General features: G+C 63.5%; 1 protein-coding gene across 4 annotated transcripts in view; it reads left to right on the forward strand.

Annotated features, from left to right (window-relative positions):
* SETX (senataxin) overlaps positions 1 to 4,265 on the forward strand; it is a 60,008-nt gene extending 55,743 nt beyond the window's left edge. For all 4 annotated transcript variants that reach the window (XM_037492891.2, XM_037492890.2, XM_037492892.2 and 1 more), the window contains 2 exons: positions 187 to 274; positions 2,008 to 4,265. In XM_037492891.2, the coding sequence (XP_037348788.1) occupies positions 187 to 274; positions 2,008 to 2,721 (802 nt within the window). In that variant the 3' untranslated portion in view covers positions 2,722 to 4,265. The remainder of the gene's footprint in view (positions 1 to 186; positions 275 to 2,007) is intronic.
* The last annotated feature ends 7,752 nt before the right edge of the window (positions 4,266 to 12,017 follow it).

Raw genomic sequence — 12,017 nt, forward strand, 5'->3', positions numbered from 1 at the left:
GAATCCTCTCACCCTCCCGTGCATCTGGCCTGTACCCCAGTTCTTGTATAAATAAATCTTTAAAAAAAAAAAAAAGTCAAAGCCCTGGGACTTTAAACCTGCCATCCAGGTACCGACTGTGCACCTTAGTGACACGCGAGTCATCCTGTAGAAAGAAGTTTTGTTTGTTTTTTTTTTTTTGCTTAGGTTTCTGGCAAGTTTGCAAAGATTGAACGTCACCATCACGCGAGCCAAGTACAGCCTCTTCATCCTTGGGCACCTCAGGACCCTGATGGTAAGGACGGTGCTTGGAGCGGAGGGCTCGGCGTTGGCTGCTGCTGCTGCTGCTGCTGCTGGGCTGAGGCTTCGTTTTTACTTTGCATCACAATCGTGAGCGTCTTGCCCCGGTGGTTACCTTCTCCAGCAGCCTCTTCCTGGGAGCCCCTACACACGTAACCCTCTCCCCACTTTCTCAGCCTGCGACCCCATGTGCCCTTAGATGGTCCTCCTGAGAACGGCATGTCGGCACTGTAGGCTCATCCAGGGGTGCGTGAGTTCACACGAGGGAAGGGCTGTGCGGGCCGAGCGCTGAGGCAGGCCGTGGGCCGGGGCGCGTGCGGGGTCGCCTGCAGGGCGCAGAGTGCTTCTCCAGCAGAGGCGGCAGGTTCACACCTTTGGAAGACAAACAGTAACGTATCAGCCAGAGTAGGTGTTTGCTGCTTGATGACCAGGGGTCCCAGCTGCCCGGGCTTTTGGGATTTCTCCGTAGCCAGGCCGTCTAGGCCCCCATTGCAGAGCGCGCCAGCAGAGGGCGCTCAAGCACCGTCTCCCTCCCCGGGGCTTCACCCAGCCCTCAGGTCTCCGGCTTTTGTGAGTGCCTAGAGAACAGCTTGCCATGCTGCATGCATCTGTTTTCAAATTGATACTGAATTTTTTTATAAATTTAAGTATTTCTATTTTTATTGTATTATAAATACCCACCTTTATTTTTAAGAAATGATTAAAAATCTGTTACATCACTCTTAAGTGTATCCAGTAGAATAGAAAGATGACATTATTGTTCCTGCTCTTTGAAATTTGATTCCCATGTCTACTGGAGTAGTACGTTGTTATATTAGTCTTCCTGTTAATCTCACTATTAAGCTTCTCTGCCTCAAAAATTTGTGTCAAATTGAAAACTTCAAAAGCTTCTTAGTAATAACATGTGAGAGCCTGTGTGTGGGCTGCACGGGCCTTTGTTTTTTTGCAACTTCCTGTGAGTCTGTAGGTACCTGAGAATAATGGGTGGGTTTTTCCAGGTGTTTTCTGAGATCTAAATAAGGCCCTGAGTGTTAAAAAATGATTTCTTGTCTATTGTTAACCTAGTGCAAGGATTGTTTCTAGTACAAAGCATAGTGGTGCTGAATTTTGATCATGTTTAAACCTGAACTGTGAACTGTTACAGTGGCCTCTTAGCGACTTCGCTTACAGGCGCCTTTGTGGGCGCAGCGGGCGTGGTGAGTCCCAAGGGTGGAGGGGTGGAGCAGGGAGGGGCCGCATCCAGGCTAGTATCTTCCCGGATAAAGATAGTTTAGCCCTTTGCGGCTTCGGGGCCCCAGGGAGTTGGGTGAACGCTAGGACCTCTTTGCAGAGCCAGGCCCTGCACTCGGAAGGTGGGGCCCCCTGTTCCGCAGCGTCAGCTGCATCCCAACCCCTCTCTGGTGACCATGCGTGGTCTGCACTCCTCGCATGGGGTCCTGGCGTGCGCACCCCCAGGAGCAGCATGTCTACTTCATTACATCTAATCAGCACCCACACGACAGCACGGGGCAGAGGACACCATCTGCATGGCCGCTGACCACTGGGAGCCCGGGATGGTGGTGGGGCGCTCACGGGCCAGGGCTGGTCTTTATCGCTCTTCCTTTCAGCCTTCTCAAGAGTCTCGTCTGGAAAGTTTGCTTCTTAGTAGTTCAGAAATGAAAGCTGAACTCCGTGCTGCCCAACATCGGGTGCGTCTCTGGGTGTAACTCTGCCTCCTCTTGTTTCCAGGAAAATCAGCACTGGAATCACCTGATACAAGACGCTCAGAAGCGGGGCGCCATCATCAAGACCTGTGACAGGAACTATAAACACGACGCCATGAAGATCCTGAAGCTCAAGCCCGTCCTGCAGCGGAGTCTGTCCCACTCGCCTGCCTTGGCCCCCGAGGCGTGCAGAACCCCAGGCGGCCTGCCGGGCAGCAGGCCAGACAGCGGGCTCGCCACGTCGCCCTTCGCGCCCTCCCTGTACCACGCCCCTCCCGACACCAGGGAGTCCATCGTTCCTGCAAAGGATGCCGAGCGGTCCCCCGCGCAGGATCAGCTTCGGGACCCGCGACTGCTCAGGAGAATGGGCCTGGCTCCCGAGACACACCTCAGGGACCCGCAGCCCCCGAGCCCCCAGCACCCTGGAGCAGCGCTGCCATCGGGAGAGCCCGGCTTCCCGGGGAGCCCCCAGGACCTGGGCGGCACGGTGCTGCTGTCCACAGTCAGACAGGCCTGTCTGGCGCAGTGCGAGCCCCTGGCTACTGGCCCCGAGGCCGCTGCCAGCAAAAGGAAGTGTGAGCAGCGAGGAGGGCTCAGCCACAGGAGGGAGACCAGGGCTCTCAGTGACGGGGCCCAGGACACATACAGCGCTGTGAGCCCGCCTGTGAACTGGGGCTCTGGCTGGGACCCCAGGAGGGTACAGGAGGACAGTAGCTCAAAGAAAAGAAAGCTGTTATAGGGAGGCCGGTGGCGCGGGCAGCTGGCCACTGTGGGTGAGATGGGCGCCGGCTAGTGGACTGTCCAGAGGAGGGTTTTTGTTTTGGGGGGATTTTTTTTGGCCTTGAATGGGGTGTGTGCAGTGGGAAACGTGATGATGCGTGCTGGGCCCTGGGCTGCTGGCCGCAGCGCTCAGCCCACTCTGCGTTAGCGACGACGTCCTGGGCGTCCCAGACTTGACGTGCTCGCGTCCGGCCTGCGGGGGAGGGCGGCGCGGGGAACACTGTAAGGCGGGAATGTACGTGTGCGGAGCGAACAGCAAAGTCCGTTTCCATCGACTAGACCACTCTTCTTTCCCGCTTAGAAAGCTGATGCTAACAGAACAAGCTTTAAATTACAAAATGGTGAAAGAACGGGCCCCCAGATGTGGGCCGGGCAAGACCGCTCTTCCCGGCGCGGGGAGTGTGGGAGAAGCGCTCCTGCCCCCGCTAAGGCCCGTGGCGAGTGGGCGTGCGGCGGGCAGAGGCGGCGCGGGAGGGGAGGCTGCGCTCGGTGATGGCGCCGGAGTCCAGCTTGGCCGGCGCAGCTGCCGGCGCTGAGAGCCCCCAGCTAGGGCGCCCCTGAGCGGGGCTGGGAGCTGCTGCTCTGGAGCGGGAGCCACTGCCCCCCCTCCCAGGACGTGAGTGGGCACCGTTTGAGATTTTCTTTTTCATCTGCTCTAAGCCAGTGGGTCCGTGGTGGTCGGAAATTCTGTCCAGACTGGTTCTTCCCAGCTTGACAAGAACGCTTGCCCGCCTCGGGTGCCTCACCCCCAGCGTCCCTCCTTGGGCATCCTGGCCTGCTGGGGTCCCGCAGGTGCTCCTGCCCCCCGGAGCCCACCCTGGTACCTGTGGGTGGGGAGCTGACCCTTGGCCTCAGGATGTGAGCCAGCACAGGCTGGGGGAGCCCCTTCTCCTGGGACAGGAGACGGCTCGTTGTCACGCTCACCTGCGTCCGTGCGCTCACCACCACCCTGAGCAAGGCTGGGCGCGGGGCGGTGCGCCCAGGGCTCTGAGCTGAGGAGGTGGGACACGCGTCTGGGGCCCGGGCGTCCCCTCCCTGCTCCGACGTCACGGGATTCAGAAACGTGTCCTGGGCTGTGGCTCTGTCCCCCTCCCCCGTCCTGCTAGAGGCCTGCTCCCGCAGCCGTGCTCACTGCCCGCCCCGTGCACCCCCGGCTGCTCAGGCCCCACCGCCCCACTGGAGCCCGGGCAGCGGGGAAAGCATTTGCATCAGTCTCGCCTGTGGCCAGCGTGGCCTGTACCCTGTGGCTGTCGAGGCCACTTGGCGTCGTGTGGCTGCGTGGGGAGAACGCCCTGTCTCCTTCCGGTGTTCGATCTTCCCCCGGGAAGGTTCCTCGACTTGTTCTGCTTCTCTGTACATAATTTGTCTTGGATTCATTGTGCTGCTTTATTTCGTTCCGTGTTCTCAAGTCTGACCAGGAGCACATTTGGTAATTACATGTGAATAACCTCCTGTAAATGAATTTTATAACAAAATTGTACTAAACTATTTTCTAAAGTTAGTGTTTGTAGATGTTTTTTTGCAGTGGCTTCCGCACTTTCCCGTGCTCTGAATTCATAGCTGGGGTTTGGCCAACGGCCCCCCTGTTGACTTTGTTAAAACCTGAATCTGAAGGGGATGCGGCCGAAGCCGCTGAGGCTGCCATTTGACTTCATTGTAGGCCGAAATGATTGGGTGGGGACTTGATGCACATTTATTACCCGGCCCACCCCCAGCTCTCCTTGCTGCCTGCAGGGTCTCCCCAGGCCACACCCTGGTGCTGTGCTTGTCCACGTGCTCGGAGAAGGGGGTGGTGGGGGTGGAGACCCAGTGAGAGCTGCTCAGGGCAGCAAGAGCTGTGGGGGGGAGAGGGAGGGGCTGGAATGGGGCAGGAGGCAGCGCCCCAGCAGGGAGCGGCGATGGGTAGGAAGAGAGTGACGCTTTCCCCTTCCTTGTTGGGGGATAAATCACTGGGGAGCTAGGGTTCAGCTGCGGCTCAAATGGCGCGCACGGCGCTGTGCAGCACCATAAAGGCAGGTTTTGTGCCTGGCACCCTCCATAACTCAAGGACCTGGGTTAGCCGCCCCCCATCATTTGCCAGGTCATGGCATTGGTGGCTTTGGGGGGCCCAGACAGGGCGCTGGGAGGCAGTCCTGTGTGGGCTGGTGGCCCGTACCCTGATTTAAGCAACAGTACTGCACTTAAGCTGGCACTGCCAGCCTGGGGTGCACCTTGGGACTGCTGGGGAGTTCATGCAAGATCCCCACCCAGGCCCCACCCTGGAATCCTGATTGGCCTGGAACTCTCAGGTCTCCAGCCGCCCACCTGGTGGCCTGGCTCCTGCGGGGGTCCTGAGACCAGCGACCTGGTGCCCACAGGGGGCCCGTCAGCCTTGGGCAGGGCATCCTGACCCGGACAGGCGCGGTCGCCGTGACAAGCCACTTCGCTTCCTGTTCAGCATAGCAAGGCCAGGGGAAGGGGAACCTGAAAGGGGGGGCACCAGGGGCATGCAGGGGGGTGTGGCCAGCAAGGCCTCAGAAGGCAGCCAGGTGGGTGGGTGCCCTGGGGTATACACCCCAGTGGCTACTCTTCAAGGAAGGACACAGCAGGGTCACGGCTCCCAGTTTCAGCAAAAGAGCAAGTCAAGTCCTCGCTGCGCCCCGCAGGGTCTCAGAAACTGTTGTTTGCGTGGAAACAGCAGAACCTCGACGTGGCGGGAGGGTCACTGACAACAGTCACAGCGGCCTTCCTAGCGGGTATTTCCGATCATAAAAAAGTCACCAAACCGCCTCCCTGGTGGTGCAGGGAGTGTCCGCAGCCACTGCGGCCTGAGTTCAATCCCCGGCCTGGGAGCGACCCACATGGCCCACAGACCTCTCCTGTCTCCCCGCCGCTCCCCTCAGCAGTGCATTTCAGCAGAGCAGCTCCCCAACTCTGTCTCTGGGGATCCCCACACATCTCTGGCCACACAGCTCTTGTACGTATAAATAAAAAAGAAAAATCACCAAACTTCCAGCTACAGCTCCGAACCACGGTCACACTAAGCCGCCATTCCTAGTCACTCGCCAACCTGCTCACTCCTGCTGAGCTGGCGGCAGCCCATGGCGGCTCCGGCCCTGGTGCAGGCCCTGCAAGGACAGGTGGTCACCCGGACCCATGTGACCAGCCTCGGAAGGACACCGAGGCGCGGGAGAGCCGCCAACTGTGGAGCCTTGGCAGGGGGATGATTTCCTCAGTGACACCCACAGTGGCCCCGGAAACCACAGGGGTGTATTTGCGTGGTGGGCCTTGGTGGGGGGTGACCGCTGGCCATGCACACGGGGGGGCCTGCCAAGCTGTTTCATTTTGGAACCTCTGTCCCCACCTGTCCCAGGGCACCCGGGGCCCTCGTTCTGGCCCCTGCGGCCTGGGAAGAGGGTGCGGCCCGCGGTGTGGCGCTGACGGGCTTGCGCTGGAAGGACACGGACTTGCAGGCAGCAGAGCCTGAGGCCACTGGGCCAGCTCCTGTGCTCCACCAGCTGCCTCCCCGCCCCCTCCCCCGCCCCCAGCCTCCTGGCCTCAGCTGGAGGCTGGAGCTCGTGCTGGCGCCCCCTCCAGGGCTCAGGTGAAGATGCAGCGACCTGGTGCTGGGGAAGCCCCTCGCATGGTCCCCACCTTTGGTGGCCCCCCAGGACACGAGGGTGCTGGGCAGGTCACACCTGCAGACACAGGGGTGGTGCTCACGTGACCTGCGGGGCGCACGTGTCTGCCTCTGGTGGTTGGAAAATGAGACGCAGCCCCCCCAAAAAAACCTTTGCAAGCAGCACTCATCGCGTCCTGTGCACAGACACCCCACAAAGCACCAAACAAGCAGGCGTTGTCAGGCTGGGGGCGCGGGGAGCAGGCGCTGTGACTCTGCCCTGCACGGGGCCGCCCAGCCTGATGCGACCCCCAGGACTCCGGGGCGGCGAGGGCCTGGGGCCTAGAGCCCGGCGCACCTGCGGGCGGCGCCCACAGCTCCCCCAGAGGGGAGAGTTACCTTAACGACACCCAGCAGGTCCTGGGATGCGCGGGTGCGGGCTCCGTTCACCTGCGGCACCGCCCCTCCGCCTGCTGGGCCGCGGCTGACACCCCCCAGCCCCGACACCCCCCAGCCCCGGCTGGGCTCCCTCCCGCAGAGGGGCCGCGTGGCCTCAGTTCACTCCAGCGACCCAGGCGTGACCCAGACGCCCAGGCGGCGGCCTGCCCACGCCGGGCCCGCAGCTACTCGCTACAGCTTCATCTCCACGGGACCGCGCCCCACCCCAGGCCCGCGGCCAGGAGAGCCCCGCGCCCGTGCGCCCCTCTGGCCCGCCTGCGCCCTGACCCTCACCCGCGCGTCCTACCTCACTGCCTCTCAGCCAGAGGCCGCTGGGGCCGCCCGGCGGGGTGCGGGGTGCCCTCCCCACACCGCTGGTGCGGACCCTCCTCCACCTGTCCCCCTCCCCCTCGGCACCTCCTTACCCAGTGACTCAGACGTCCCGTGCCCCGACTTCCTCTGCCCCTCGGCCTTCACTCCAGGGAGCCGGGCCCCTCCGGGAAGAGGGGTGGTTAGGAAACAAGGACGGCCAGGGACGGCGCCCTGCTAGGCGCCTCCAGACCTGAGCCCCGGGGGGAGCCGGGACTGTTTGCTGGTCAAGCCAATCAGCCCCCAGCTGGGCTCCCGGCAGGCGGAGGGTGTGGACTTGCCAATCGTAATCGCCTGCACCTGAGCTGCATCTGGCTCCCGCCTCCCGCCCTCCCCGGGGTCCTGCCCGCAGGGGGAGGCCTGGCCCAGGCGAGCCTGACCGGCAGAAACTCGTGGTGGCAGAAACGAGACCCACAATGAACCCCTTCTCATCACCCCAGTTCTCTCCCCAGCCCCCCTCCCCGCCCCCCACCTCCCCAGGCAACCTCTGCTCAGCTCTGACTTTGCCTGTCCCGGCACATTCCGCGCAGGTGGCAGCTTCATTTCTCGCAGCCCCTTCTTGTTGGGCCAGTGTCAGAACCTCGTTTCTTTATCTCCAGGACGATGTTCTAGCCTGTGCCCTGCTGGGCGCCCCCTCTCGCCCGCTCCCGGACTCCTGGTTCCCAACTCGGCTGCCGCGGCTTTGCTGAGCGCCCTTGGTGACGGCCTCCGTGCGTCTCCACACGTGCGGGTCCAGCTTTTGCCCCAACACCTGCTTTGGGCCTTTGGGGGACTCAGCCAGGAGTGGAATTGCTGGCATTTAGTCTGCACAACTTTTTAAAAAAGATTTATTTATGCACACAAGAGCTGGGGTGCAGGCCAGAGGTGCGGGGCGGGGGTGGGGGGTGAGAGGACTCACCAGAGACAGAGCAGGGAGCAGAACAGGCAGACTGACCGAAGTACACTGCTGAGGGGAGCAGCGGGGAGACAGGAGGTCTGCTGCGCCATGTGGGTAGCTCCCTGGCCAGGGATTGAACTCGTGCCACAGTGGCTGCAGATAGCTTCATAGGTTGCATCTTAACCCCCTGTGGCACCAGGGAGGCCCGGTCTGCACAACTGTAAAGACAGATGAGTTCGTTGCAATGTCTGAAGACCCAGCGTCTGACATGGACGCAGCTGTCTGCTGCCTCTCCAGGGGTCTAGAGAGCCGGCAACGCCAGATGTGCGTCCACTCGGCGTCCATGGCCAGCGCTTCTCGCCTGTAGGGGGCGAGAGGCTGGCCTGCACAGTGACCCCGAGCATACAGCCTGCGTCCCCTTTCCAGCACCAGCGCTCAGGCTAGAGTCCAGGCTGCCCTCGCCGGCCCGCGGGCTCACCATCCCCCTCGCTGTTGGGCCGGCTGAGCCAGGTGCTGGCCCGCGGGGAGGTTCCAGAGCCCCCCACGTTCTTTCCACACACCCACAGACCTCTCCCTGCTCTCAGCGCGGCGGAGGCCCTGGGTGCCCTCACACGGCGCCCCCTGGCAGCTGCGGGCCTCTTTTTGGTTTCCAGAACCAGCCTGGGGCAGGAGGGGCAGCCTCTGTCTGGGCGTGGTTTGAGGCCTGGAGCCCGGGTTGGGAGCCCGCAGGCAGCCGTGGGTTGGGGACTAAGACCTCGGGTCCGTGTGGGGGCTCCACTGGGTCCCCACATTTCCAGGGCTGGGGCAAGCGCACAGAGGCCACCCACCACGTGTCCGCATGTTAACAGCGAGGGGAGCAGGACGGGGCGGGGGACACGCTGGTGGAGGCTGGCGTGTCCTTTCCCAGGGGACCCCTGGATGTGGCTGGGACCTTCCGTGTCTGGGATCTCCATTTCCTGCCCCCCTCGCGCCCCTGGTCAGTGATCCCGCGCGCCCGCCTCCCCGCCCCCACCCCCAGCCCGTGGCTCCCTGGGGTCCTGGGGCAGGAGGCAGGGCCAGGCGGAGGGGGTGGGGCGGAGGCCGCCAGGGGGAGGGGCCCCTTACTACGGGGCACAGCGCGGACCTCCCAGGACTCAGGCCCCCGGCTGGGCCCCCAGCGCTGCCCGCCCACGGGAAGACAAAGATCCCCCGGCGGGGGGCACCCGGGGCGGCCACCGCAGCTGCACCCACCTGGCCGCGGGCTCCCACCACCCGTGGGACAGCCGGGCCTCAGCGCCACCAGGGACGCAGCCCAGGGGCCGGGCAGCTGCGTCTGCAGTGGGGGAGCCGGCTCCGTCCCGAAGGGGCAGAAAAGAGAGGGCGGGGTTTTGAGTTTCCATTTTTATTTTAAAAGACCCCCTTGGATAGTCGAGCCCCTTGCTGAGGCGTCTCCGCACCGGCCGAGACGCACGGGGCAGGGGCACAGCTGCCGCCCCCGCGGGGCACAGACCCGGGGGCTGCTTCCCAGCTCTCCTCGCCCGCTGGGCCGCCCTGGGCGTGCCCTCCTGTGCCAGAGCCCCCGTTTCTCCCAGCCCGGCTGCGGGGTGGAAAGAGAGAGCCCCCCTCCCTCGGAGTGGGAGATGCAAGCGTGGGGTGTGGGCACGCGTGGGGGCAGCGCTGGCAGCGCCTGGCCCGCAGGCATAACAGTGGCTGCCCCTGGCCAGCTGCCCCAGCATCTCGGTGCCCTCTCTGCACCTGGCCCACTTGTGCATGTGTGTGCATGTGTGCGTGTGCGTGCGTGCGTGCGTGTGTGTGCGTGTGAAGGCAGGGCGGGGGGCGGCTCCATCCTTCAATCGTCCTCTTTTCTGCTGCCCACCTGGAGAGGGTGTTCAGAGCGGGCATTGGGGGGTGTCTCAGCGGGGAGATGGCTTGCTGACCCCGGCCCCGCCCGGCTTGCGCCCAGGAAAGGGGTCCAGCCTCGGCTGGCGGCGGCCGGGCAGTACCAGCGCCTGCTCCGGGCGGAGGGCCGCGGGCAGCTTCATTGTTATCTTGCGCCTCTGTAACCCCGGCTTCCTTCCCCTGCTGGTTTGTGTTTAAAAAGGAAAATAAAGAAGTAAAGCTCTTCTCCACGTGCCTTTCCCTTAGCTCCTCTGGCCCGAGATGCGCGGGGTCCCCCTGGGGCTGCGGAGGCTGACGGGCCCTCCGTGCGGGTGTGGGGGCAGGAGCGGGGCCTGGGGTGGCTCCTCAGCCCCGGCTGGCCAGGGTGTGGGGAGAGGCTGATGGCTGCTCCCCAGGCGCCCATGAACGCCTGGAGCTGTAAGGCTGGGGGAGGCAGGAGCTGCTGAGGCAGCAGCTGCTTATTTAGAGGGGGCAGGAGGGGGCAGGGGGCGGGGGCCAGGCGGCTGCCAGAGGGGCTGACGAGAGGCTTTTCCCTGACAGCAGAGCCATTCAGATGAAGCCCGGCTCCCCAGGCTCCCGGCTCCCCTGCCCCGAAGCCCCTGCAGGGGGAGGCTGCAGCTCTGCCCTGGGGGCGGGGGGTCCTGGGGGGGTCTTCAGTAAACACTGGGCTCAGCCAGGGCTATTCTGAGTCCCCTCCTGCTCCAGCTTCTCAGCACGGGCTTACTCCCCGCCCAGCCCCTCTGGAAAACAGGCAGGGGTTCTCAACCTGGGTGATTTTGCCCCCAATTTGCTCACCGGGCACTGGGTGGCCCAGCGAGTGGCCGTGCCGCTGGTGTCAGGGGAGAGGCTGTCCTGAGCTGACTGCACACAGGCCTCGTGGACGCCACCCCCACCCCAGACCAAAGCCGTCAAGACACCGGGCAGGACGAGTCCCATCACCCCCAAAGGGAAGGTGGCGGGACCTGAGGGTGGGGCGACGCAGCCAGGGTTGGTATAAAAACCAGACACGTGGGGCTGCCCTGGAACACCGGCACCGATTGGCTCGGGGCCACTAACACTAACATCCTACAGGACCCGGGACAGCCCCTGCCCTGTGCCCCCAGCCCCCAGAATTATCCAGCCCCCCATCAACAGCTGCGGGCTGAGAAGCGTTAGGCCTCAACTGCGCACCGGCGGGCGTGGGTGCCGTCGCCCAGCTGAGGGACGGGGGCACCGCCACGAAGGCTGGCCCCGGCTTGGGGCTCGCTGACCTTGCTTTCTCCTTCTCCCCGCGGCTGGAAGATGTCAGCTTTCCAAATGGCCGCTGGCAACGTTCCCTCCACCCTCCGGCCGAGGGCAGGGCCTGAGCGGCCCTCGGGGACCCTGCTGCCACTCTGATTTACGACGCGCTGCCCCTCCACGCCAGGGAAGCTGACACAGCGGCAGGGCTGGGGGCTCGGGAGGACAGACCCAGCCCACCGAGGCCCCTCCCTGCCCCCCAGGGCCCTGGGGCACCTCTGGGGACACACCCAGGAGACACAAGTGGGTGTAGTACCCGACCCTGAGCCCCTTTGCGGGAGCCCCTGCGGGTGACGGCCTGTTGACAGCTCACGGCCACCCCCTCAGGCGGGAACCTCAAGACACGGGAGGTCCAGGCCCCCTGGGGGGACTCCCCGCTCCCTTCCTCTTCCCTTTTCCTCTCCTTCCTTTGTCTTCACGACAGGGTGCCCCCCAGGAATCCTGGACCGGCCCTGCTCGAGATGCTTCCATCACAGGGTCCTGGTGTTAGGGGAAAGGCTGTCCTAAAGCTCATTCCATGAAGGGTTTGTGGACGCCACCCCCACCCCAGGCCCAAGCCAAAGACCCTGGGAACTCCACATCCCATCCCCACCCGAGGGAAGGGGGCTGGGACCTGAGGGTGGGGTTCAGCAGCCAGGTTGGGATAAAGCCAGACACGTGGGCTTTGGGGGTCCCCCATTTTGGCTCCCCGCCAGCTCGCAGCGTCCGGCCAGCTCTGAGAGTGACTTTGGGTTTCCAGGTCGGCGGATCGGGTAGGACGCGTGAAAGACTTTATTTCCCTATTTTCTCCCTGAGTTGTCCGTTTTCCTTATTTCCG

This window comes from Talpa occidentalis, unplaced genomic scaffold (genome assembly GCF_014898055.3).
Source record: "Talpa occidentalis isolate TD23 unplaced genomic scaffold, MPIMG_talOcc4v2.1 talOcc4.7, whole genome shotgun sequence".
Taxonomy (NCBI): Eukaryota; Metazoa; Chordata; class Mammalia; order Eulipotyphla; family Talpidae; genus Talpa; species Talpa occidentalis.